The 27,730-nt window shown below is 39.7% G+C and overlaps 1 protein-coding gene and 1 long non-coding RNA gene across 2 annotated transcripts; both read right to left on the bottom strand.

Annotated features, from left to right (window-relative positions):
• Positions 1 to 9,636: 9,636 nt before the first annotated feature.
• On the bottom strand, positions 9,637 to 10,522 carry LOC311067892. Its single transcript, XR_014603295.1, has 2 exons — positions 10,432 to 10,522; positions 9,637 to 10,057 (listed from the first exon to the last, which is right to left on the bottom strand). It is a non-coding gene; the product is annotated as an uncharacterized lncRNA (long non-coding RNA).
• A 6,197-nt stretch (positions 10,523 to 16,719) lies between these two features.
• cxcr3.3 (chemokine (C-X-C motif) receptor 3, tandem duplicate 3) lies at positions 16,720 to 22,314 on the bottom strand. The gene is made up of 3 exons (XM_084089954.1): positions 22,028 to 22,314; positions 21,132 to 21,488; positions 16,720 to 19,902 (listed from the first exon to the last, which is right to left on the bottom strand). Exons 1-3 carry the CDS (start codon positions 22,037 to 22,039, stop codon positions 19,144 to 19,146), a joined length of 1,128 nt encoding a protein of 375 aa, XP_083946080.1. The 5' UTR covers positions 22,040 to 22,314; the 3' UTR covers positions 16,720 to 19,143.
• Between the last annotated feature and the right edge of the window lie 5,416 nt (positions 22,315 to 27,730).

Below are 27,730 nucleotides of genomic sequence, written 5' to 3'. Positions count from 1 at the left end.
AACAGACAACTAGATAAAAAAGTTTGTAGACAAACTTTAAGTTGTCATGAAAAAGCCTTGCCAGAAAGTTTGAAGAAGTTTTAAAAGCTTTAAGTCTGAAGGTTTTTAGTTTTAATTAGTTTAAGTTTTAGTTTAGTAGTTTTAAAAGTTTGAATGTTTTCAGTTTGAAATAGTTTAAGTTTTAGTTTAGTAGTTTTAAAAGTTTGAAGGTCTAGGGTTAGGGTTAGGGTTAGATAGAAATAGTCAGATGATAGATAGATTGTAGTCTCAGAATAATAATAATAATAATAATAATCTTAAGTAGCCTACAATATCAGTAAGATGGCTTTTTCAAGCCAACTTAATAAATATGCAAGAGTTTGTTGAGTATCCTCATAAGAGCAGTCTTAAATGAGCGTAAAGAGTTGTGAGAAAATGGGACACGTGTTCCACGTGCAGAAGTGACAGCAGAATCAAAGAACACAGGTAACAGAGAAAATTACTTACTGCTCTTGACTAAAGAACACTTGTAGCTTTAATATTTAATTTATAATTTATGCAGTGAAGACTGTAAAGTGTTTGATAACTTTTTTCAATTTCACATTAAAGCTAATAGAACTAGATGTTTCAATCCCCTTAGTAGGAAACTCTTGACAGTAGCAGTCGGTGTGGAGTGGTGAAAAAGGAGGGTAAGGTATGTCATTGGGGTCATCAGGTGGGCACCCTGCTTCATCGACGTTTCGCCCACAACGTCTCCAAAAGGCTCAACAGTGTACCCAGCGTCCCAGGTACACCCCCTCCATGCCATACCCTCCATCTCCCTGATGGACTCTGCCTGGCAGGGGCGTCCTTCTCCCTGAATCGGGCCTAAGCCTGACCGCTTACCATCTGTCTCTACCTTGCTGCCCAGTTGGGGTCCTTACGCTTGATCCAGAGCCAGTTACTGCTTTTTTCGGCAGCACTTGACATAGACTTGATGGCCTGTTGGAGAGAGCGACCCTTTACCCCTATTTTCATCAGAAAACTGGTGGTAGATGTGGCAACAAATCCCCTGCATCCCGCTTCTACTGGGAAGATGCTGGCCTTCCAGCCATTCTGGGATGCTTCAGCTGCCAGGTCGGAATATTTGTTCTTTTTCCTCTCATAAGCCTCTTCAACCCCATCTTCCCATGGTACTGTTAATTCCACAACATATGCTAACTTTGTTGTTGGAGACCACAGGACCATGTCTGGCCGGAGTGTTGTAGCCACTATTTCTGGGGGAAACACAAGCTTCTTATCAAGGTCCACTTCCAATTTCCAATCCCGTGCTGACTGCAGGATGCTTGCATCCTTAAGTGTTGTACTATGCTCTTGATGTTGACCAGCTGGTACGAAATTTGTGAAGTTGACCTCTCCTGCCGATGTTTGTGGGAGATTGTTTGTTGTAGTTTGTTTCTGTTCCAGTATTGATGCCAGTTCTCTGAGTACTTGGTTATGCCGCCAAGTATAGCGCCCTTGGGTGAGACTTGTAGTACACCCTGATAGAATGTGCCTTAGGGATGCAGGTACTTGACACAGGGAACAGGCGGGATCTTCTCCATACCACTCTTTCAGATTTTGAGGGGAGGGTAGCAGGTCGTATGTGGCCCTGATGATAAAACTCAGCCGTGCTCCCTCCATCTGCCAGATGTCACGCCAGCTGAGCTTTTTCTTCTCCAGGCCCTCCCAGTTGGTCCATCTCCCTTGCTTGGCCATTGATATGGCTTTGGCATGTCGCTCTCCCTCCTCCTGTCTCCTAACCTCTTCTACCACTAGCTGTCTCTTCTGCACTGATGTTGCTTTATGCCACAGAGGAGTTTTGGGGATGAGTCCAAACCCCACCCTTCCATGCTGTACTTGTCCAACCACATCTCTGAAATGAAGCGCCGACTTTGCACTCCGAACAGCTTCTGATGGAATCCACTTCCTTCCCGCTACCACCCGGGGGGCCGCTGTTCGAATGACTGCATCCTCTGATTCAGATAGGGTCATAACGAGCCTTGCTTTGGTGCATTTGAACTCTTCCACGAGCCCTGTGATTGGTAATTCCAACTTGCCATGTCCATAAAGGCCAACGGAACTTAAACAACATGGAATTCCAAGCCACTGCTTCCGCAGTATGCTTATCAGCCGTTCCAACTTTTCAACCTTGGTGATGGGGATCTCATACACAGTTAACGGCCACAAGAGTCTTGGGAGTATTCCAAACTGAAAACACCATAACTTGAGTTTTCCTGGCAACAAGGTCTTGTTGATGCGCTCCATGTACAGGCTGGTATAATTTTTTAGTTGTTCAAACTGCTCGGTGTCTTTGAGCTTCGCATCATACCATCTCCCCAAGCTCTTTACTGGCATTTCTGAGACAGTTGGGACAATTGTTCCGCCAATATGAAATCTTTGGTCTGTGACTTGGCCTTTCACGATAGAGATGCTTCTGCACGTATTGGGCTTTAACTTCATCCTCACCTATGTTATATTTTGATGAAGTTTCTTCAGCAATCTCTTGGTGCAGGGGACAGTTGTTGTGAGTATTGTTAGATCATCCATATAGGCTCGAATTGGTGGTAACCTCTGATTACATTGTAGTCGTTCTCCTCCCACCACCCATTTCGAGGCTCTAATAATGATCTCCATTGCCATCGTGAAGGCCAATGGGGAGATGGTACAACCCGCCATGATGCCTACCTCCAGCGGTTGCCAACTTGTGGTGAAGCGTGATGTTGTAAGGCAAAACTGTAGGTCCTGGAAGTAGTGTTTCACTAGATTTGTGATTGTAATCGGCACTTGGAAAAAATCAAAGGCAGCCCACAGAACTGAACCAAAGGCATTGGCCAGATCAAGGAACAAGACGTGAAGATCTTTCCCTTCTTTCTTTGCAGTCTGGATTTGATGCCATATGATGCTGTTATGTTCAGGTAAACATGACATTTATTATGGGCTTATGTGAAGATTATAAGTTTGCTTACATTAAAAGTTATATTTTTGGAGCCTATAAATGTTAAAATTGATAGCTTTCAATACACTAATGTTGAATGGTGATAAATGTTTCAAACTGAAAAAAAAAAAAAAAAAAAAATCACTGAAGACATCAGTAGCACTATTAGTATCATTGATACTGGCCTTTATTCACAAGAAGATGCCATTAAACAAGTATTTAAAATATACTGTCTTTATGTTGTTTCTACATTCATTTAGAGATTAACTGAATTCATTACATTATAAAATATATTTAAAAAACAAGCTATCTTTTGCAATTACAACTAAATTATTCCAATATAAAAACAATACACTGAGTGAGCAAACATTTAGGTGAGATTTGCAAATTATTGAGCAATGTTTATAAATGAATAAAAGCCTTAAATGTTATCATATAAAGTGATCTCTTCAGAAGAAATTACAGATTCCTAGACTTTCAATGAATGAAAATATCTAGGCTATATGACAGTATAGGTGGTTCTTGCCTGTGGTATAGAAAATTGATACATTTCAAGGTATCGTAGCAAAGTATATCGTGACAACACTAGTGTTGAGTCCCACAAAATCTCAAAGGGTGCCATGACTGAAAAAAAGGTTGTGAAACACTGGTTTACACTATGAAAGCAATCCAGTCAAATGCATTAGACTACCACTGGAAGTTGTTGAAAGTGGACATGCGCAAAACATTTTAAACACCTTTACACCTGTTGTTAGCATCCACTTTTTTGATCTGATCAACCAAAACTCATCTCCAGGTTTAAACAGGCAATAAGAAAGAACAAAGCGGATTATGTCAAACAAAGAGGAGGTCATGCTAATGCAGCACAAACAATACTAAAACTGCTAGTAGACAATATTACAAGTTTGTTTATTTTTCAAAAACAGAGCAAACAGTAAATGACGAAAACAAGGCAAAGTACACAGCTATGACTTCACTTGATGCAACAACCTCAATATGCCTGGAGAAAAAAGCTTAACTTGAGTAGTCTTAGAATACAGAGGTACTGGATTTTGAAAGCCAGGCTGGACTGACTGCATCAGACTCATAGCTTGAAGTGGCATTTTACTGCGTTTATCCAAAGGTTTGGAACCAAGAACTGCTGACTGCAGGCCACTGGGCTGGTCCACAGACTGGTAACGGGCTTGTGCTGACTGCAGAACACTGGGCTGGGACACAGACTGGTAACGGGCTTGTGCTGACTGCAGGCCACTGGGCTGGGACACAGTCTGGTAACGGGATTGTGCTGACTGCAGGCCACTGGGCTGGGACACAGACTGGTAACGGGATTGTGCTGACTGCAGGCCACTGGGCTGGGACACAGACTGGTAACGGGATTGTGCTGACTGCAGGCCACTGGGCTGGTCCACAGACTGGTAACGGGACTGTGCTGACTGCAGGCCACTGGGCTGGGACACAGACTGGTAACGGGCTTGTGCTGACTGCAGGCCACTGGGCTGGGACACAGTCTGGTAACGGGATTGTGCTGACTGCAGGCCACTGGGCTGGTCCACAGACTGGTAACGGGACTGTGCTGACTGCAGGCCACTGGGCTGGGACACAGACTGGTAACGGGACTGTGCTGACTGCAGGCCACTGGGCTGGTCCACAGACTGGTAACGGGACTGTGCTGACTGCAGGCCACTGGGCTGGTCCACAGACTGGTAACGGGATTGTGCTGACTGCAGGCCACTGGGCTGGACCACAGACTGGTAACGGGATTGTGCTGACTGCAGGCCACTGGGCTGGGACACTGTCTGGTAACGGGTTTGGGCTGACTGCAGGCCACTGGGCTCAACCACAGACTGGTAACAGGCTCGTGCTGACTGCAGGCCACTGGGCTGATCCACAGACTGGTAACGGGCTTGTGCTGACTGCAGGCCACTGGGCTGGGACACAGACTGGTAACGGGATTGTGCTGACTGCAGGCCACTGCGCTGGTCCACAGACTGGTAACGGGATTGTGCTGACTGCAGGCCACTGCGCTGGTCCACAGACTGGTAACGGGATTGTGCCGACTGCAGGCCACTGGGCTGGGACACAGTCTGGTAACGGGCTTGTGCCGACTGCAGGCCACTGGGCTGGGACACAGTCTGGTAACGGGCTTGTGCTGACTGCAGGCCACTGGGCTGGGACACAGTCTGGTAACGGGCCACAGACTGGTAATGGGATTGTGCTGACTGCAGGCCACTGCGCTGGTCCACAGACTGGTAACGGGATTGTGCCGACTGCAGGCCACTGGGCTGGGACACAGTCTGGTAACGGGCTTGTGCCGACTGCAGGCCACTGGGCTGGGACACAGTCTGGTAACGGGCTTGTGCCGACTGCAGGCCACTGGGCTGGGACACAGTCTGGTAACGGGCTTGTGCCGACTGCAGGCCACTGGGCTGGTCCACAGACTGGTAACGGGATTGTGCCGACTGCAGGCCACTGGGCTGGGACACAGACTGGTAACGGGATTGTGCCGACTGCAGGCCACTGGGCTGGGACACAGACTGGTAACGGGATAGTGCTGACTGCAGGACACTGGGCTGGGACACAGGCTGGTAAAGGGCTTGTGCTGACTGCAGGCCACTGGGCTGGTCCACAGACTGGTAACGGGATTGTGCTGACTGCAGGCCACTGGGCTGGACCACAGACTGGTAGCGGGCTTGTGCTGACTGCAGGCCACTGGGCTGGTCCACAGACTGGTAACAGCCTTGTGCTGACTGCAGGCCACTGGGCTGGGACACAGACTGGGAGTTGGTTTGGGCTGATTGCAGGCCACTGGGCTGGACCACAGTCTGGTAATGGGCTTGTGCTGACTGCAGGACACTGGGCTGGACCACAGACTGGTAACGGGATTGTGCTGACTGCAGGCCACTGCGCTGGTCCACAGACTGGTAACGGGATTGTGCTGACTGCAGGCCACTGCGCTGGTCCACAGACTGGTAACGGGCTTGTGCTGACTGCAGGCCACTGGGCTGGTCCACATTCTGGTAATGAGCTTGTGTTGACTGCAGGCCACTGGGCTGGACCACAGTCTGGTAGCGGGCTTGTGCTGACTGCAGGCCACTGGGCTGGACCACATTCTGGTATTGAGCTTGTGCTGACTGCAGGCCACTGGGCTGGACCACAGACTGGTAACGGGCTTGTGCTGACTGGAGGCCACTGGGCTGGGACACAGACTGGTAACGGGATTGTGCTGACTGGAGGCCACTGGGCTGGACCACAGACTGGTAGCAGTCCTGTCCTGGATTTTGGCCACTAGGCCAGACAACAGACTGGTATCTAGCTTGAGGTAACTGCAGACCATTGGGCCAATCCACTGATTGTGAGCCAGTTTGTGTAGGTTTTTGGAAACCAAGCTGGAGCACAAACTGTGCACTGGCTTGGGCTGGGTGTAGGATGCCAGACTGTGAGCTGGTTTGGGCTGGTTGTTGCATGCCAGACTGGTCCACAGACTGTGAGCTGGTTTGGGCTGGTTGTTGCATGCCAGACTGTGAGCTGGTTTGGGCTGGTTGTTGCATGTCAGACTGGTCCACAGACTGTGAGGTGTTTTGGGCTGGTTGTTGCATGCCAGACTGGTCCACAGACTGTGAGGTGTTTTGGGCTGGTTGTTGCATGCCAGACTGGTCCACAGACTGTGAGGTGTTTTGGGCTGGTTGTTGCATGCCAGACTGGTCCACAGACTGTGAGGTGTTTTGGGCTGGTTGTTTCATGCCAGACTGGTCCACAGACTGTGAGGTGTTTTGGGCTGGTTGTTGGATGCCAGACTGGTCCACAGACTGTGAGCTGGCATGCACTGTAGACTGATAGCCAACTTCCACTAATTGGCCACTGGACTGGGAGCTGTTCTGCACTATTTTCTGGCTACTAGACACCACAGACTCATTACTAGACTGTACTACAGTTTCATAGTTGAGCTGTGTTGGCTCAGGTAGAGACTCAGTGTGCATACTTGTACCCATTGCAGTGGTCACAGAACCAGAAACAAGACTGCCACTACCAGCTGAAGATATCAAAGATCCTTGAAGTTCACTACTAGCATCAGAGTCAGAACCAGGCATAGTCACTGATCCAAAACCACCAACTAAAAAAAAAAAAAAAAAAAAAAAAAAAAAAAAAGAAGAAAGAAGAATCAAACAGACATGCTAGCAAACATGAATTATAGATTTTGCCTGGATAAACCTTACCATTTCCAATATGGTCACAGAAACAAAGACTGAGAAGTGCCAAAGAAAAACTGAAGATGAAAAAAAAAAAAAAACATATTAGATGAATGCCACTTGTAAACAAATACTACAATTTATCAGCATACCTTAAGAGTCGGCTAGTAGTACCCTCCATGGCCAAACAGAAATACAACAACTAACCACCTCAATAACATCACTAAAAAAAATCATACAAAACATACTTGACTTCCAAAACATATTAGTGTTACCAAACGGGACTTTTTAAAGTGCCAGCAACTGCCATTTACCAATTGTTTACTGACAATCAGTTGTCATGGGACATAATACTCAATTATTAGGTTCAGGTGTTTCAACTCTTGACAGCTGCCATTTCATTCAAGATATTTGCTTTTTTTATACTATGATTATTGGACAAAAAGACAGCACACAAAATACTTTTTGGGGGATTAATTAAAATACTTTATTTTTTGTTCAGTGAGAATAAATTTAGCTTTTAAGGAAGCAGTAGAATGCTCACAGTTCAAATGTCTTAGTCCAGGGATGGGCAACTAACTTCGGTCCTGGATGGCCACTGTCCTACAGAGTTTAGCTCCAACCCTGAAAAAATCACCTGCCTCTAATTTTCTAGTAATCCTGAGGACCTTGATTAGCTTGTTCAGGTGTGTTTGATTAGGGTTGAAGCTAAACTCTGTAGGACTGTGGCTGCGTTCGAAACCGCATACTCAATGAGCGCTAAAAGAGTAGATCACCAGATCTCGTTGAGTATGAATGCGAACCGGACATCTGCCATGTTTACGTTATCATGTGAGCTACGACGCGTTATCACACGCGCAACAACTTAAAAGATTTGAACGACACGTTTAATTCATCTATCTGTAAATATCTTGATTTTGATTAAACTTGCTCATTTTGTGGTCTTTTTGAAGAAACTGCTGGCCATTTATTTTGTCAATACATTTAGGATTGATTTAAGTTCTTATATTTAACCCTACTAATGTGACCCACCGTTTTATCCTTAACGATATTATTTATTTTTATTACGAAATCCCAAAATTGTCATCTCTTGAATATGTTGTTAATTTCTTTATTTTATATCCAAACATTTTCACCCACAAGCAAAAGTGGCTTACTGCTTTATGTTTTCCTCTTTTTCTTGTTGAATTTAACTCTTGTTTCATCCCTCAGGACTATAAATAACAAAAATGCATTTTTTAAATGTATTATAATGAATTATTTAAGAAAATATATATTAAGATATTCAACCTTGTAGGTTCTTTTTTCCTGTGTAAAAAATCTCATATTATGTAACCCATGATATATATAAAGTGAGGAAAATAAGTATTTGAACACTCTGCTATTTTGCAAGTTCTCCCACTTAGAAATCATGGAGGGGTCTGAAATTGTCATCGTAGGTGCATGTCCACTGTGAGAGACATAATCTAAAAAAAAAAAATCCAGAAATCACAATGTATGATTTTTTAACTATTTATTTGTATGATACAGCTGCAAATAAGTATTTAAACTTGATCTTGCATGGAGCCCCAGTCCGAGGGAGATTGACAGTCATGTTTAGCTGCTTCCATTTTCTAATGATTGCTCCAACAGTGGACCTTTTTTCACCAAGCTGCTTGGCAATTTCCCCGTAGCCCTTTCCAGCCTTGTGGAGGTGTACAATTTTGTCTCTAGTGTCTTTGGACAGCTCTTTGGTCTTGGCCATGTTAGTAGTTGGATTTTTACTGATTGTTTGGGGTGGACAGGTGTCTTTATGCAGCTAACGACCTCAAACAGGTGCATCTAATTTAGGATAATAAATGGATTGGAGGTGGACATTTTAAAGGCAGACTAACAGGTCTTTGAGGGTCAGAATTCTAGCTGATAGACAGGTGTTCAAATACTTATTTGCAGCTGTATCATACAAATAAATAGTTAAAAAATCATATATTGTGATTTCTGGATTTTTTTTTTTTAGATTATGTCTCTCACAGTGGACATGCACCTACGATGACAATTTCAGACCCCTCCATGATTTCCAAGTGGGAGAACTTGCAAAATAGAACTTGTTCAAATACTTATTTTCCTCACTGTATATATATATATCTATATCTCATAACATCAGTAACTCGACAGCCCTACCTAGAACGGTTTTCCTCAGCGTTTGTATTGTCTGCACAAAGGGCAGCTGTGCGAAGATTCGCCATTGGAGAAGACTGTTGATTTTATATTCGAAAAATTTAAGTATCATTAATATTAAAAATTAATATTACCCCAGAATGAATTGTATTGCTATCCCACCCCAAAACATACAATAATAACGATAAATGCTGACCAATACTTAATTATATGACTTTTTACTGAAAATGATATAATTCAATAAAACAAACAAAATGTAATGTATGTCATATGACATACCTATGCATGATTGAATACACTCTAGATTTGTATATAGTGAACATATCTACATTTTCATTCAAACAATTAAATAAATCATTAATTAAATAATTATATTTTATTTACTGACAACAATGAGAAATATTAATAAATTAGTAAAAGAATGAATGAAAGTCACCATCACACAATAAACAAATGCATATACAAGTCAACACATGAAACAAAGCTTTATTCAAACTACAATCATGTATGTAGGCTACAGGCGCTGAACCCCACATCCTTCTGCCATCTCAACACAGCGGTTCCCATTCTGCGGCTTTATTCTGATGAATCAGCTGACCACCAGAGGTGAGCTGTTCCCCTCGTGCCTGAGGTTGTTGCGTGATGTGTTGTGCTTCACAATCTGAGGCAATAAGGGCAGGTGGAGTGATGGAGGATGTCATCCATGGCACCATCTCCAGGATTCAGCTCTGGGCTCTTCATCCTCAGTGCTCACACCAGCCTGCTGACATTTCAGATCCTACAAAAATGCACAAAAATAACACAAAAGCAGTCATTTCAACCGCGCAATGTCATTTGATTTCAGTATTATTTAGAAGACAAAAACGCTTTTTTTCCACAAATGCCGCCATCATCTTTCCTTGCAGGTCCTGCTCCACCATGAAAGCTGTGCAGGAAATTCACAGAAATGTAATTCCACTTTAGAGACCTAACTTACGTGTCCTTACTGGAGCTCCCCTGTTAGCTAACGTTATACATAATAAAATGTGTTTTTACAACAAAATCACAACTATACTATACTGTGTAACGTCTTTACACCTTCAACAATTCAACAGTTTACTCTACAGTAGTTCAACACGTGCAATTTTAACACAAGGAACCGTGTTTACTCACATTTGAAAGCACCCGCCAATGTTTGATAATGACGTATCCTCTCGCGTGGCCTCCTGGGATAGAAAAGTATCCATCGGTTGAGCACTTGAAAATCTGTCCGGAAGCAGTAAGCCATCCGGGAACTTCTCGCCTACTCTTTTGTGAATACTGATGTTTCGAACGTACTGCTTCCTTCCTGCCCCTTTTCACAAGATGTAAAATAAGTCTCTGATGTCCCCAGAGTGTGTATGTGAAGTTTTAAATGAAAATACCCAACAGAATTTTATTTACAGCACGTTTAAATCATCATTTTTTGGGTCTGTGAAAAACGCACTGTTTTAGTGCTTATCCTTTAATGCTAATGAGCTGCTGGTTCACGGCACAGGGGGCGGAGCCTAAGCAGCCGCGATCAGAGCCAGAACAGGGAAGATGATAATAATAAAACAGACAGTCACAGTAATGGTGTTCATTTCGACCATAAAAATGCCTACAGAGTCAGAGAATATATGCTGTATGGAGTTGGAACAGGTATAGTTTAGTTTAATTACGATTATAACCTATTTGGCATTGCTTATACACTATTAATGCAAGCCTGCTGTAGGACTCCGTCTGACAATCTGAATTGTCTTAATGATGACACAAAATATACTGATGAGTTTAATAAAGTTTACTGTATGTCACACAAAAGATGAAGCATCAGTTTTTCTTCAGAAAATCACTGTTAGAACCGAATAAACAGTATAAGAAGTGCATAAGTAACTTACATAAATTTCTGTAGAGTTGAGGGAGCATTTTCCTTGAAAACAAAATGAATCCACCTCGTCTTCAGTGGCTGGCAGATTTCAAGAGTAAATAGAGAGAGCTATGTGAATGAATACATCCAGCTACAACACCTTCAACACTTGGGAGATGCTTCGACGCTTCTCGTGAGTGCATTGCTGCAGCAATGGCTGATGTGTACAACTTGCAGTGAACTCGATCAGGGCGGGTCTAAGTTATAATGGCAGTGTCAGTCAACACTCGTGGGCGGGGCCTGTGGCTTTAGTGATGTCACTAAGGCCACATTCTGAAAACAGGTCGTTTGGAGCATAGATATCATATATAAACGCTAGATGTCTTATGGCGCAGTCACTTCCGGCATCACTGTTCGGCCATCTTGTCACAGTGAAGCTGTGAATTAAGGTGAGTGATCAGCATGCACACAAATCCTCTTATCTCGCTGAAATCTTGACGGATTTACAAACGGTTTGGTTTCTTACAAACGTTATTAACGTGGCTATAATTCCGAATGCTTGAACATGTATGTTATAATTATTCATATGTATGCAGTGTATGTATGCAGTGTCATAACTACATCTCTGACGTTTATAACAAACCAAACCGTTTGAAAATTGAGCAAGTTATGGTTATTTAAAAGTACATGCACCATTAAACGAGTGAGCGAGAACACTGTGGCAAGATGGCCGCCACGTGCGGACGTCGACCTCCATTGGCCAGCAGCGCACACGAGACATTATATGGTATCTATGGTTTGGAGAGATTGCTTATGATTTATGGGGATTAAAAAAAAAGGAGTGAGTGGATTTTTATCACTGTAGGGTGGTTGTGTACACACACTGCCAACACACATTTATGTCCAAACACCATACAAAAGTGGTGGAAAGAGTACTGAAAAAACACACTCAAGTAAAAGTACCATTACCTTCTAAAAAATGTAGTGTGAGTAGAGTAAAAAGTACTTGCCCAAAAAACTACTTGAGTAAGAATAAAAAAGTAGCTTATTTAAAAGTACTCATGAGTAGTGAGTAGTGAGTACTGAGCTGTGGATTCTACCCCTTATAGTAAACACTATACACTACAATTAATAAATTAAAAGAACATTGTACATACTGTAATACACATTATATTTTGTTCTTTGTCAGAAAGATTGAATAATATATATCATCCATCTTTTTAAAATGCATCAAAACAGTACACTCATCACCATTTAAATCATATTGTTTGAAACAAACAAAAAACATTTAAAATAAGGCATAAGGCCACTGAGCCTGAGCATGCTATTGTTGCACATAAAATATCAATGTTCATAACTGTGCAAATAATTCAAAAAACCCTTTAGAAACTCATACTGTATGATAGATCAGCATCACACATCATGAGATGAGTTAAATAGAGAGATTAAAAAATACCCAATTTCTCTACAAAACGGTACCAGTTTTTCTGTTTTGATAAAGAAATGAGAATCCCTAATATTATCAGATTACCTCACCTAATGCACTGAAAAAAGCTAAGATAGTGAGCTAACACTAATTACACTGTAATTCCATGCCATTAAATATGTACAATTTAAATGTAAATGCACATTGTTCTAGAAGGGTATTATTCCTTACATTTTACACGGCTCATTTACTCACATTGTAATGCTGATAATATAATTTGTAAGGAAAATTGTGCATTAAAAAGGTAAGTTATATAAGTTTACAAAAGAAACAAACACACACACACACACACACACACACACACACAAATGCGTCTCTGTAGTCTCGGCGAAGCTGTTTTATCAGCAGCATCTACACACACACACACACACAAAAAAACAAAAGTTGAACATGAAAAATGTTTTTGCGCAAGTACACTTGCCAAATGAAGACGGATTATATGAAATGGATCAATAAAATAAAAAAATAATAAAAAAAACGTTGTTTATTAACGAGCTCTAGTCACGCACTGAAAGAAATGCAGTTCAAGTTAACGCCATGGTTCATAAGGTGCACTGCAGTGCATACTGAATCTGACTGCATGACGAGCGCGAGACGCGGCAGTGCACAGATCGCGACGCGCGTCTCTCTATCTAGGTTATATGAAGTAAATGGGAGCGGGAATTCACCACATTATGAACTCGGCATTTGAGGTATTTGTACGCAATACCCCCAACCTCACACCAAATGTCAGGCCCTGTTGATAGGCTAGCCTATAATATAAATATTATAGTAAGCAGAAATGTGAAATGTACCTTAGCATATTAGAGGAAGACGCTGATATCTCGATTGAATTGATGCTTGAAGAATGCACTTCCACAGCAGCCATGAGTAGGCTATAGCGATTAAAGTTTTCTATGCAGAATTTGATTTGACGACAGTCACGAGACCGATTACTTGATCCAATCACGTTGATGGATAAAAATAAAATTTAAAAACCAGCATGTAATGACTGAGTAACGACCACCAGTGCCGTCGCAGGGGGGGGGGGGGGGGGGGGGGGGGGGGGTGCGAGGCCCTGTGCGAACTTGAAATGCGAGGCCCTGCTCTTTGATGTGGATGCTCAATTGCGCATGAATAACAGTCACACGGACGTAGCTGTTCTAGTTGCACGCATAATCTCGCTGCAATACGTTTTTATCAAGTAGAATAATACAGCATAATTATGCACATAGTTTCAGCTATGACTTTTTGCTATTTATTTCAGAGGGAAAAAAATCAACTGTGTAACAACGAGTGATTTTACATCAACGTGTATCTTAATGGTCCAGTGGTAGATCTTTCGCCAAGTGTGTCAGAGGTTTTGGGTTCGAATCTGCACTCATAGTTTTTTTTTTTTTTTTTTTATCAAAACCGACTATGTTCATTAGTGGTTGTATATCAAGCAGGGACACGTTTGTGTGCATTATGTTTTGTGATTTCAACAGACCGAATAGAGTATCCGCAACGGATTGAAGCGCGCGTCCGAGTGAAGACAGCGCGGCGTGTGCACAAGCCACACGAGCAGCAGCTGCAATGAGCACTTTGATCCCTTGATTTAAAAAACACATTTCAGCGCTAGATCGTCTCTTGTACCTCTCTGTACTGGAGATGTTTTATTTATTTGTAGAATTGGTACATTCCAGTGGTGTAGTCTAGTTTTTTTTAGTGAGTATACTGTAATATACCTATATATATTTTGGAAAAAAAAATGGTGTTATTGTTTTGGCAAGTTTACTGTTTAAATTAAAACATATATGAAAACTTGTGTGATATTCCCTTAAAATAACGTTTTAATAGACTTTATTATTATTATTATTATTATTATTATTAGTTGTAGTAGTAGTAGTAGTAGTTGTATAATTTTAAAATACATTTTACTGTGCAATTTCTTTCTAATTTCTTTGAGTTAGACCGAACTTTTATTTTGGTGGGTTGTAGACATTTGAGTTTCTGTGTGTTTTAATAAACTATTATTATTATTATTATTATTATTAGGCCTACTTGAAGTATACTCTACTGTGCAATAGTAATATATTTCTGTTATAATTTCTTCAAGTTATACCGAACTTTTATTTTGACAGGTTGTCGTAAAGACATTACAGTTTCTGTGTGTATATGAAACGAATGAATGACGATAGTTTTATCAAATGAAATTCACTTCTCGTGAAGTAACTCATAGCAGTTCTGCGATGAAGTGCGCTCATGTCTCAATACAGTGAAACGCTGAAAACACCACGAGCGTGAGTCACGCGTGCTTCAGTGTGTGTGTGTGTGTGTGTGTGTGTGTGTGTAGTGGAGCACACATTGAGCGCTCATTCCGAGACGCGTAGAACAATTGCAGTCTCTTTTAACTAGATAGATATCGAGACGAGATTTGATTCATTGTACAGGCCTTTTGATTTATTCATTCAAAAATAGCCAAATTCCGTGACGTTCTGCTTTATATAGCAAGTTCCATTTGTGACTGGATTCTGCGATTCGATCCGTCGCTTCACAAACACAGACGGGGTGAATTTATGAATGAAAGTGTGAAAGTTCTGACACAAAACGAAGTTGTTACGTATCCTCACGCTTTTTTTAAGTGGGTAGGCTATACGGAAATCCTTGGCCTTTTCTAGTGGGTATACGGCGTATACGTATCACGTAGACTACACCACTGGTACATTCGTGCCGCGAGATGTTTTAAAAAGTGGTGGGGACAATATTATTATTATATATATATATATATTTTTTTTTTTTTTAAACAAAACAAAAAAAAACCCAGCAGGATTGCGAGGCCCCCTAGTGGCGCGAGGCCCTGTGCGGTTGCACAGTTCGCACAGTCTATGCGACGGCTCTGACGACCACAAACGGAAGGAAAATATCGGAATAAAAGTAGCCTACCGATACATCACTTAAAATGTACTCAAGTAAAAGTAAAATTACACAATTTTTAAACTACTCAAAAAAGTAACATTTCTGAACTACTTAATTACAGTAACGTGAGTATTTGTAATTCGTTACTTCACACACCCCTGGTTTTTAAGTGTGTTTTTAGTAATTGTTGGTTTGGTGTGTTTGGATGCACATTGTTACAATTACACAGCAAAAGTTAAGTGACATTTTTATTTGTGCATGGTAGAAAGCACAACGTGAACTCCTAGAAAACGCTATGCTTGAGCAAACAGTTTGTGAATAGGCAACTACAAATGATGCCCGTGAAAGAGACTGTGAACGCATTGAAAAGGATATGTTTAAGTAGCGATAACGTTAAGCGCACCAGAATGAAATATTCAGAAGTAAACAGCATAGCTGACTTATAGATTCAGTTTACATCCACAAATGAATAAGCGCGTTGATTCAGGGAGCAGTGCAAAGTGCCCGTGCAAAATCAGTTTTTGTGAGCTGATCGCCGTCAAAAAAGTTCAGGAGATATTTCTTAGCGACGGCTGATTTCAACAGTTTCAATATGATAAAAAATAACTTTTATATTGATTCAATGGATTAATTGCATTTTGAAAAAAAAAAGTGTCATGAATTTATTGCATTTTTGGAAAAAATAATCCGTTTTTATAATAAATCTTTGAAAATCAAAATCTGGATTTGAATTTGTGAAAGTTTGAAACAGAAAATAGTGGTTTTCATCTTGCCACTTTCTTGGTAAAGAAAACACATTTTTACTCAAATTAATCAAAATGGATTTATCACGTTTTGGAACCAAACTATAATATTCAGAAGTAAACAGTGTTGACAGAGTGTTTATGTCAGAATGTTTATTTTTAAACCATAACCTTTTAAAAATGATATATTTAACGATATCTTTAGCATTTCTCATCCAAACAATGTCAAACTTGGCACTGCACTTACTCGTGCCCGTGGCGAGACACCTGTCAAGTTTGAAATCCATCGGTCTAACGGTTCGAGAGATAGCCTATGCGGTTAACAGACACACACACAGACATACAGACGTTTCTGTAATTTATAGATAGATATTCAAATCCATTTTCTTTACATTATGTTACAGGCACCCTTATGCTAAAATGCTTAAAAATTTAAATATTTTTTAAAAAACCAAGCAAAAAGGCAGATCTGTGATCATTTTGAAAATGTACATTTATTAATAAGAGAAAAAAAATATCTTCGTTGATTTGATTTAGCTCATCCCATTTCTCTGGATCATCTTAGAAATGTTTCTACAAGAAGAGTCCACATGTGGCAAATTCAATTGTTTAGACATAATTTTAAAAGAAACACACTACAAATGGACTAAAAGCTAAAAATATTAAGCCATGATGAGGTCCTAGAGTTGCAGAGGCTACATATGGTTTTCCTTTTCATTGAAGCCTCTAGGGGGCAGCTGAGGAGTGCAAATGAATATGAATACACTGCCATATTATTGGTCTCAAAATAACCTTTAGATTTATATTTGTCAATTTGCTAATGCTATAACTGTGTTTACCTCTGTTTACCACATATAATACCGGTGTGGTTAGCTTACACACATGACCCAGTTCTCAAAAGCTGACAGACCAGTTATACCAAGACATGTCAAAACAGGTCTGTGTAGACAATTACTGTAGGCCTAATGAAACTCGTGATATTCAATCTATTCAGTCACTCTCAACCATCATCTACCAGGGTTATGACAGTACACACAGTACTTTTTTTGCTATGGTCTGGCTAAAAAAAAAAAAAAAAACCTTTTCAAAACACTGCATGCAAAAACTGGACAAAGAGCACTGACTATCAGTCCACACTAGAAAAAGAGATGAATAGAAAATGATCTACATGACTCTTAACAATATTGCATTTCACAAATGTCAGTAAAAACTTTCATCCGCATTCACACAAACACAACAGGAAATTAACACAGAAACTTGCTAAATGCATGTTCCTCATACTGAAAGTAATGTTTATAACTGAGATTCTCAAAATCTATTTTTATATTTTAACAATATAACAATACATTTTGTACAGTTTTCTTAATGTAATGACTCATGGGAAATATCTAATGAATACTGATGATATCGGATCGCATGACAGTGCAATCATAGTGTCTTTCTACACAATCATGCTCATCACATGTTGTTTCAGAAAAAGGAACTGAGTAGGGTGAGACGCATGTGGTTATTTTTGTGTTTATATACCAGAAAGTCTTACTGTACCATAGAACGGTCAAATTTCACTACCTTTATAGAACTTTCTAAGAAAACTGTCTGTTGAAAGTTCACTGTTGTCAAAGTCATTGGGGTGGATCACATGTATTAAAATGTGCTTTGGCAGTTTATGGAAATGTTTTCTCTGTGTTCTACACACAGGCCCTTCTGTTGTTCAAGATGATGATATGCTTTAAGTATTTAGAAGAACACTACACTACAGTACATTACAAGGACTAGAGCAAATACAAATTCCCTCTTTTTCTTCTCTCTGTCATCATTTCTGTCCTTGGGGATATTCCACTCATGAGAAGGGAAAATTATTTATGCCTAAAAATACCAACAACGGTCTTTCCCAATTACCAATTCACCCTGTAAGAACATACTTCCCCCAAAAGATTTGAGAGGAAAACTTGCTTATGTAACATGGGGAAAGAATCTTTCATGACCCCATCTCATAGGAAACTACAAAAACGTCAAATCATTATTCCTCATTTGACGAGCAATTAATAAACCGAAATTTATTTCTAATATTCTTTTTTCTTTCATAAACATTTACTTAATATTTTAACTTTAACAGAAGTAGCAGAACATAATTAGCTTTCACTTGAAAGTGAAGATAAGAATTTGGGACATTAAAATAGCACTGTGATGGGACCCACCCTTCTAGAGACCACTGACAAAGACATCTAAAAAAAACACACGTCATTGTTAAGAAACTGAGATGACTTCCTGTCATGAGAGCAGAAATGATCTTGTTCATCTGCAGACACGCTGATGCTGGTGATGACATTCTGACACATTTCAAAACTATATCTCCCAACTACACCAGACTTTATATAAAAAATAAATGTATGGTTCATACATGAATGCATGCAACACAGCTGACATTTACATGGTTGCAATATGACAAGGCTGATTTTGAAATTGCCAAGTGGAAATGAACAGTTCTATTATCAAGCAAGTAGGCACGGTATCAGCCAAAATGGCAAATATTGTTTTGGAACATTATTCCAAAACACTTACAGTACAGCGAAAAAATGAATAAATATCACATTGGACAGAGCAACAATCACCAGTATGATCATCTTACTGAATTAGAAGTGAAAATGAGTTGGCCAGCATTTCTTAATAAGAGCATAATGTTTTACTTCATTATCTAGTACCAAGGAGAATTTACCAGAATGCATGTACAAAACCCTTTGAAGGACTCTTTGTCGTACAACATTATTATTACATACCTAGTATTGTCAATTATCTAATGCCTATGTGCTATGTTAAATAAATAAAATACATTTCCGGAATTCTGAGTTTCAGAGCATCCAGTAGTCAATTATTGTTTTCACTGTATTCATGATTTATGTATCATCCTGTGTTTTTATTGTTGGTTTAATGTCATTCATAGGTTGAAGTGAACCTTGCTCCTCTTGGACAGAAGCATTACTGTTTACTCCACTAGAGTCCCAAAGCGAAACCTCATTACTGCCTGTTTTACAAGCACTGAACTTTATCAAAGTCAGTGCGCGTCGCCGGAACTCTTTAGAGAGACAGAGGTAAATAACAGGATTGACAATGCAATGGAGAAGCCCAAAAATGGCTGTTATTTTGCTAGCTGTCCACTGCCTCCCTTCACACTCATCTGCCTCTGCTGAGGAGGAGACCCTCTCCACTGGCTGAGCCGTGTTCACGATGAAGGCAATGTTGTAGGGTGTCCAGCAGACGAAAAAAGCCAGCACAAGGGCTGCAATGACAGCTGTACTTCGGCCTTTCTTCTTCTTCTTCTTCTGGCATTTGGAGTCGTGCCATAGCTTCATAAGGACGAAGAAACAACAGAACAGCAGCACAAGTAGAACAAAGCTCACAAGATGTGGAAAACGAGAGGCAAGACGCCAGGAACCAGATGGATAAAAGTGAATACATTCCCCTTTACCCTTTAAGTGGCTCAGAAAGATCCAATCAGGGATTGAAAGGATCAGGCAAAAGATCCAGATAAGCAGGCAGGAACCGTAAACCACCATAGGTTTTTTACAGGAAAACATCTGTACTCCAGGGACGATGGACAGGTAGCAGTCAACACTGATGCAGGCCAACGTGAAGATACCACAGTAGAAATTGATCTGAAGAGATTTTGAAAGAGAATAGTTATTACAATACTATAGCAGACGGTCATTGACAAATCAAAATGTCCACAATACAAAAAAGGAAATACAATTAAAAAATATAGTATGTTGGTCTCGTGGTTTTCAAAAACTTTCAGGAAAACTTTACGTTTATTCATTTTAATAAAATACACACACACACGCACACACACACACACACACACACACACACACACACACACACACACACACACACACACCTTATATAATCAAAATACAAGAAAAATATTAAGAAAAATAAAACACTAAACTTGGTTAAGGTATTTATCTGACAATTTTTTGGCCAAAAAAGGCAAACTACAGCTACAGGTTTAATTTTACTATGCAAAAAAAAAAAAAAAAAAAAAAAAAAAAAAACCTGCATTGAAAAACTACAGCAAAAAGTTCACAAGAAAAAGCATAAGCTGAATATAATCAATCATTAAAATGTTGTTGGTTCTCTCTTGTTTTTGCGTGTATTAATTCATGTTTTCTTTGTATGACAGCCTGACCAAATATTATGTCTGTAAAAGTAAAAGTTATTTTTACAAATATTATGAATTATTATTAAGTATCATTAATATACCAAGTCTTTGGGGAGTCGCACCACATGACATTTTACAACCTGAACTAACCTTGCCTTGTCATAAAAAGGTCAAATTATCTGATCATTTCAGTTATATTGACCTTGATACAGTCATAAAGGTCTGGAGGGGTCTTTCTATGATATAATTTCTTGTTTTATATTTTTATTCTTCATGTTGGTCATACCAAACAACTGCTGTATCACCATGACATTTATGACTTTACGCCCACCAAAAATATAAAAAATGGATAAAAACATGCTTATTATAGAAGAGGTGTATACAAGTGATTTTAAGTAAACATTTTAATGTTTTTACAAATAAAATAACAGATAATTAGCTCACGTCATAGCCTCATGTCACTGTTAAAAATAAGTTCACATTACACAAAACTTTATTTGTTCTAAAAACAACGGTCTCTTTACCAGATCCCGTCAGAAGATATCCATTTTGTCTGATATCTAAAACCTGTCATTCCAATCCATACTATGCTAACCTGAATTTCAGAGTCTCATTATCTCTACCATGTCTGATGATTGTAGCCGTTTATGCAATAAAAATGGCATTCAACCCAGTAAAGTCTACAGACTTATCAGAGCGATCCAGAAGCCTACAGTAACTCACCTTGAACAGAGCACCAGCCAGTTTGCAGAGTCCTGTGCCCATGTTCCATCCCTTAACCGCATCTACAGCCCAGAGAGGCAGTGTAAGCAGCAGCAGTGTGTCTGATACACTCAGATGAGAGATGAAGATGTCCATCACACTCAGGTTCAGCCTCTTATGCCACAGTATTACCAGCACCAGTCCGTTTCCCAGCAGCCCCCATAAGAGCCCCACAGAGTAAAGCAGGGGAATGAAGACTGCCAAAGCACCAGAGACTGTGCTGGACGGGCAGATCACCTCCTTGTACTCATAATCGTAATAGTCGAAGGTTTTGTTTTCCTCAAACAGTCCGTGCAGTTCTACCTCCACCATGTTTGACTAAAATAAAAACAGACTTTAGCCAGGGTCAATGACAAACTGTAGAATGTCTGATTGCAGCTACTTATGAGTGGACTTATAAAGAGCGGTGAGTGTTAAATGTGCAATCACATGCTGGGTTTTCACATGATGTTGCAACAATAGCGAAATGGAAAGTAAAAGAGTGGGTGAGACAGCAGCTGACTGAGAAAACAGATGAGATGAATACGCGCGCGCGCGCACATAAAAACAAAAAACGATACCTCCTGTTTTGACATTGAGCTGCTGATCAGCTGAGTTTGCTAATGCATTGTTGGGGGTTTTTAAGTTTGCAAAAGTTTTTAGCTGCTCTCAATCTGTTAAGTTCAGTCGAGAACTACACTTGGTTTTTTTTGTCGTCGTTTTTTGTTGTTAAATGCGGTTCTGTTGTCAGTGATCCATCCAATTATAGCTATGTAGGCTTCAACAAAGGTTAAACACAATACAGTAGCTCGTGTTTGAACAGGAGCCATAATCATAAAACTAAAACTGTATAATATACAAGGCTGAGATCAACTTACAGGTGTTGCCATGTTCTTGATTCTTTGTCTCCTTCTCTTCCTTTCTATGCAGTTCGCATTTTCTTTAGTTTTACGTAATCCATCTGCTGAGAATCATGTTTGCTCATTGCAAATACATGGTTAGTTACCGTGCACGCGCAGTGTGAAAGAGGAGGAGGAATAGGTAAGATGATCCTGCCCTTGTTGTTTTTCTTCGTTTTGACCCATCACTTCATCCGGATAGCTATAGTTCCCTCCTACTCGCTACCACGTGCACTCTTGCCCCCCCAACTGGTTAAAGATATCTCTCACAGAACATTTGTAATCGACTCGTTAGCGTTTGGCTTGCCACCCCAAATCTTCTTTCGCCACCAAGCGGCAGCTAACCGTATACGACATTTACAGACTCTACTGTATGTGGATTGATAAACAGGATCAGTCATATTAAATTTGAACTAAACTCATGGCTACACCCCACAGGGATTTGATATAGGATCCTTTTTTCCTCAAGCTTTTATTCAAGTTCTCAATAACACTATTATTCATTAACACAACAAAAGAGATTTTATTTTTGCATGCAGTAGCCTACCAAAAACTGTTTTCAGATATCTATTAATAATACAGTGGCCTCAAGGTCCACTTTCCCGCAGAGTTTAACAAACACACCTGAACAAGCTAATCAAGATCTTCAACCTTATAAAGTCACTAGCCTATTAAAAACACTCAAAAGTGACAAAAGTAATTCAAAATTCACTATTCCCTACACTAGGCTACTCTACTAATAATCCACTTGACTGAGTGGGTTCGGACACGAGTGCACCGGAAGGGCTGCCGACATAGTTTGTGCTTGCTGTTTAATAATAATTTGAAACTTAGCAAACTGGCTGCTCCAATGGAAGGCTAATGAAAATATTTATCTTGAAATTTGCATGGAAACTAGAATGTATAAACCTTAATTAAACCTTAATTCATTTATAATCATAATATTAAAGGTCCCGTTACCCGTATTATGCCCCTTTTCACAAGATGTAAAATAAGTCTCTGATGTCCTCAGAGTGTGTATGTGAAGTTTCAGCTCAAAATACCCAACAGATCATTTTTTACAGCATGTTTAAATTGTCATTTTTTGGGGCTCAGAAAAACGCGCTGTTTTAGTGTGTGCCCTTTAAATGCAAATAAGCTGCTGCTGGACGACCCAGGGGGCGGAGCCTCACGAGCTCGCGCTCAGCCTATCAGGACAATTTCATCTCACGGAACGATGATAAATATCAGAAACTCTCAGTAACGGTGTTCATTTCGAGTCGGACAATAATGCCTACAGAGTCAGAGTGCTGTAAAGAGATGAAACAGGTATAGTTTAGTAGTTTAATTACGGTTATTGTAACGTATTTGTCATCTGCTTGTATGTAGGCTATTCCTGTAAAAATGGTGATCAGGTCTGAGTACATACCGTCAACTATAAAGTGTGAAAATAACTCAAATCATGTTTTTTTGGACTGGTCCTCTCTTACATGTGAAAAAATGTCTTTGTACTATGAACATACTGATCAATTATTGAATAATATATATCTCCCTAGAGAGGCACTCTTGTGCAAAAATGGTAATTGCACAAACAGTAAACATATCACAGATATCTCTGCTATGTATACTGCAATTGTCTCTGCTTTACTTGAAGCTAGTAAGTCTCTTCTTAAGCATAAAAAGGGAGGAAAAACTCGGCCTGGTTGGAATGCATATGTGGCTGAATTCTATGCTGAGGCTCGTGAAGCTACTAGATCCTGGGCAATGGCTGGTAAACCAAGACAGGGACCTATTTTTGAATATAAGAAGAGCACAAATGCAAAATGTAAATATGCAATACGTTTCATTAGTAAAAATGAGCAGCATCTGAGGGCAGAAGCTATGGCCAAGAAACTTTTAGACAACACAAATAATGATTTCTGGAAAGAGGTGAAACGTACAAATAACTGCAAACCCTCACTACCATGTTCAGTTGATGGGGTCCCTGGTGCAAATGCTATTGCGGAGCTCTGGCGAATGCATTATAGAAAATTGTTTAATTGTGTACAGACTAAATGTTTTAAAGTAGATAATGTTGACAATGTAGATGCAATCAAATGTCATGAGGTCTCTAAAGCTATTAGGAACTTAGCAGCTAATAAATCAACTGGCCTGGATTCTATCTCGGCTGAACATCTAAAAAATGCAAGTATAAGGCTGTATACACTTCTTGCACTAGGCTTTACTGCCTTCATGATCCATGGCTTTCTTCCAGACTCAATGATGTCTGTGATGCTGACTCCTGTGATTAAGGATAAAGCAGGAAAAGTGGGTTCCTCAGACAACTATAGACCCATCGCCCTAGCTAATATATTATCAAAAGTTGTGGAACTAATTCTCCTTGAGAGGATAAATGAATTAATTATCTCTGCAGATAATCAATTTGGTTTTAAACCAAAGCATGGTACGGATATGTGCATATATGTCCTGAAGGAACTACTAAGCAACTATAAGAGAAAAAACTCAACTATTTTTATATGTTTTTTAGATGCATCTAAGGCATTCGACCGGGTGAATCATTGGAAATTATTTAAAAAATTGGATGCAGCAGGAGTCCCTAAATACATTGTCAGAATCCTGTCATATTGGTATGCCCAACAGACCATGCAAGTGAAATGGGACAGCTGTATGTCGGCTCCTTTTCATATCAGTAATGGAGTAAGACAAGGGAGCATCTTATCCCCCATTTTATTCAATTTTTACATGAATGATTTATCAAATAATCTAAACCGAGGTAAAACTGGCTGTATGGTCGGCAGTACAGTGATGAATCATCTTATGTATGCAGATGATTGTGTGATTTTTAGCCCGAGCTCAGCTGGACTGCAGCATCTTCTTAGCATATGTTCTGCGTTTGGGGAAGAACATGATGTAAGGTACAATGATTCCAAAAGTTTTATCATGATTTGCAGAACTGCAGAAGACAGACATTTAACCTTTCCTGTTTTTAGGCTTGCAGGTAATGTTCTTAATATCTGCAGTAAAGTGAAATATCTTGGTCATCTGATTACAGACCAGCTTACAGATGACGATGACATTAATCGTCAGTGCCATATGCTGTATGTGAGGGCAAATGTTCTGGTACGCAAATTTGGTTGCTGCACTACTGGAGTCAAGTTGACCCTATTTAAAGCATACTGTTCGCCTTTGTACACTGCACACCTGTGGCTAAACTATAAAAAAGCTAGTCTTCAGAAATTGCAAGTAGCATTCAATGACGCTTTGAGGATGTTACTAAAAAAGCCCAGATCAACGTGTGCAAGTGAGTTGTTTGTGAGCACCAGAGTGGACACACTGCAGTCTGCCCTGCGAAAAGCGATGTTTAGGTTCATTTGTCGGCTGAATGATTCTGTAAATCAAGTTGTTGTGGTGCTGGTGGATGTTAGGTACAGTGCCACACGCTGCATGTCTCAGTTTTGGGAACACTGGTATAAGTGTCTTTTAAAAACGAGTCATTTGTAACTTTGTGTTGTGTATTTCGTGTTTTTTTTTTTTTTTTTTTTTGTATTTGTATTTGTATTTGTATTGTTTTTGTGTGGATGGACCATGAGTCTGAATAAAGAGATACTTATCCATTATTTATTAATAGCCTACAAGTCTGCTGTTTCAGACCAGGTCCGAATGATGATCAAACATATACTGATGAGTTTAATAAAGTTTATTGTACATCACACAAAAGATGAAGCGTCAGTTTTACTTCAGAAAATCACCGTAAGAGCTGAGTAAACACAGTAAGTTATAAGAAGTGCGCAAGTACATAAACGAATTTCGGTAGAGTTGAGGGAGCATTCCTGTGGGCGGAGGTTAGTCAAAAAACGGTTCTAGTGACGTCATTAAAGAAGGAAGTAGAGGGATGTAGTCCAAACGGGCCGTTCGATGTAGGCGACTTCTGTTAAATAAAATATCTCGCTTGGCATTGAACTTTGAGCTTTATAATTTTACAGATATTATTTATACTCTAACAACAACATTACACACTAACTAAAGTTTGAAACATGGGATCACGAAGAACGGGACCTTTAAAATATAGCTGAAAGCAGCAACTATCTGTCACAGAAATGGTGGCTGTAGTGAAGCTCATGACAAAGGAGTAAACCAAATAGTATTTAATTGTAACCTCAAACAAGGCAAACAAGCAGGAGATAACTTGGAGATACTGACTCGTCTCGAACTATAACAAACGACACAGGACCGGTGTTTAATGGCCAACTGAATTGCCTTGAAAATGTGTTGACATAATTTCCACTGAAACAGGAAGACAGGGCGGGACATCGAACATGTGTGAACAAGTGACAGATTTCAGCCACAGCTTCAGCATCTATTTATAATGTAGGGGGTTAGAAGCTTCAAATTCTAGAGAGCATTTGATTGGACAGAAAATCTGATGAGAAGTTGAAGTGCAGAGTGATGTCATCAAAATCATTGGCGGAAGTGAGAGACTAAGTTTTAAATGCTTATATCTATATATAACAGTATAAGGCATATTCATACTAAAAGCCAAAAAAGCATGAACGGGAGCAAGTGAAACTGCCGATCATAACATAGTGAGACATGCAGCTTGTTATTATTAACAACAACAGAAGAACCAAAATTTCAACAGTCAACTTCAAGGCTAATTGAATAAAATCAAATTTGTGATACAGGAGATTCATAGTTTATACAATTCATGGTTTAATTGCATACTTTTTTTCATTAATATTCTAATTACCCTAATATCGTTATAAACCAGTTTGATTTCTTTCTTGGAACATTTAAATTTACCACCAACTCTGATGATGATCAGTTCAGTATTCAGTGCCATCAAGCTTTACCCAACTGATCCATCAAATAAGATATCAGTTAATAAATATTGACATGAGCATCTTCATAGGACAAAAATTAAAAAGTATAATTTAAAAATGTTCATCAAATGCACCTGGTGATTTAGTACAATCAATATTGTCTTGACTTGACCCAAGCGATGGGTGGCAGTTTTGGTCCAGATGTTTATCAATGCTGCAGCAAGATGACAAAGATGATAAATATCATAAAGAACAGTTTTTGTCTCTTAAACATACATATTTCCCCACTGTTCGCAAAGACAAAAGTTACACTAATACACTCCAACTGTGATGTGGGTTTTGAGGTGTTTTACAGCTGTAGTGCTCCCTCTAGTGTTTTTATGATCTAAAATGCAGCTGAATTATTTTAAATATTCTCCACGTGTGGTGGTGGCTGGAGAGCTGACCTCTGACAAGCATTTTTTTTAGTTTTTTGCCTATCAAAAACAAATTTTTTTTTTTTTTTTTTTGCCATTTCTTTTCCACCTGTACATTATCACTCAAACCGTGAAGCATCCATCTATTCTCCAAACCTCTTGTTGATAGGAGGAGCATACAGCAAGACATATGGCCCTCAAGGTCCACTATACTGTCCAACAGAATTTAACTCCAATCTAATCAAACACACTTGATCTAATCAATATCTTCAGGATTAGAAAGCTGCATTTGTAATCGGAGTTGAAGCTAAACTCTTCAGGAAAGTGGATCAGAGTTGCTTTGTTTTAGAGCCATTGATGTAAGTGTTTACATTTATGCATACATGGCACACATAGGCCTACATTTCTGGAGCATGTTGAAGACTAATTGAATCCAAGACTGTTTTACAATAGTAACTGTAAAGAAT

The sequence above is a fragment of the Abramis brama genome (genome assembly GCF_963993115.1).
Source record: "Abramis brama genome assembly, chromosome: 17".
Taxonomy (NCBI): domain Eukaryota; kingdom Metazoa; phylum Chordata; class Actinopteri; order Cypriniformes; family Leuciscidae; genus Abramis; species Abramis brama.
This window is presented reverse-complemented; position numbering and strand designations above follow the sequence as displayed.

Excerpts from the sequence above, each read along its gene's own strand:
- cxcr3.3 (XM_084089954.1), bottom strand. Across the intron at positions 19,903-21,131 it reads TGGCTGGTGCTCTGTTCAAG|ATCAATTTCTACTGTGGTAT; the intron begins GTGAGTTACTGT and ends AAATCTCTTCAG.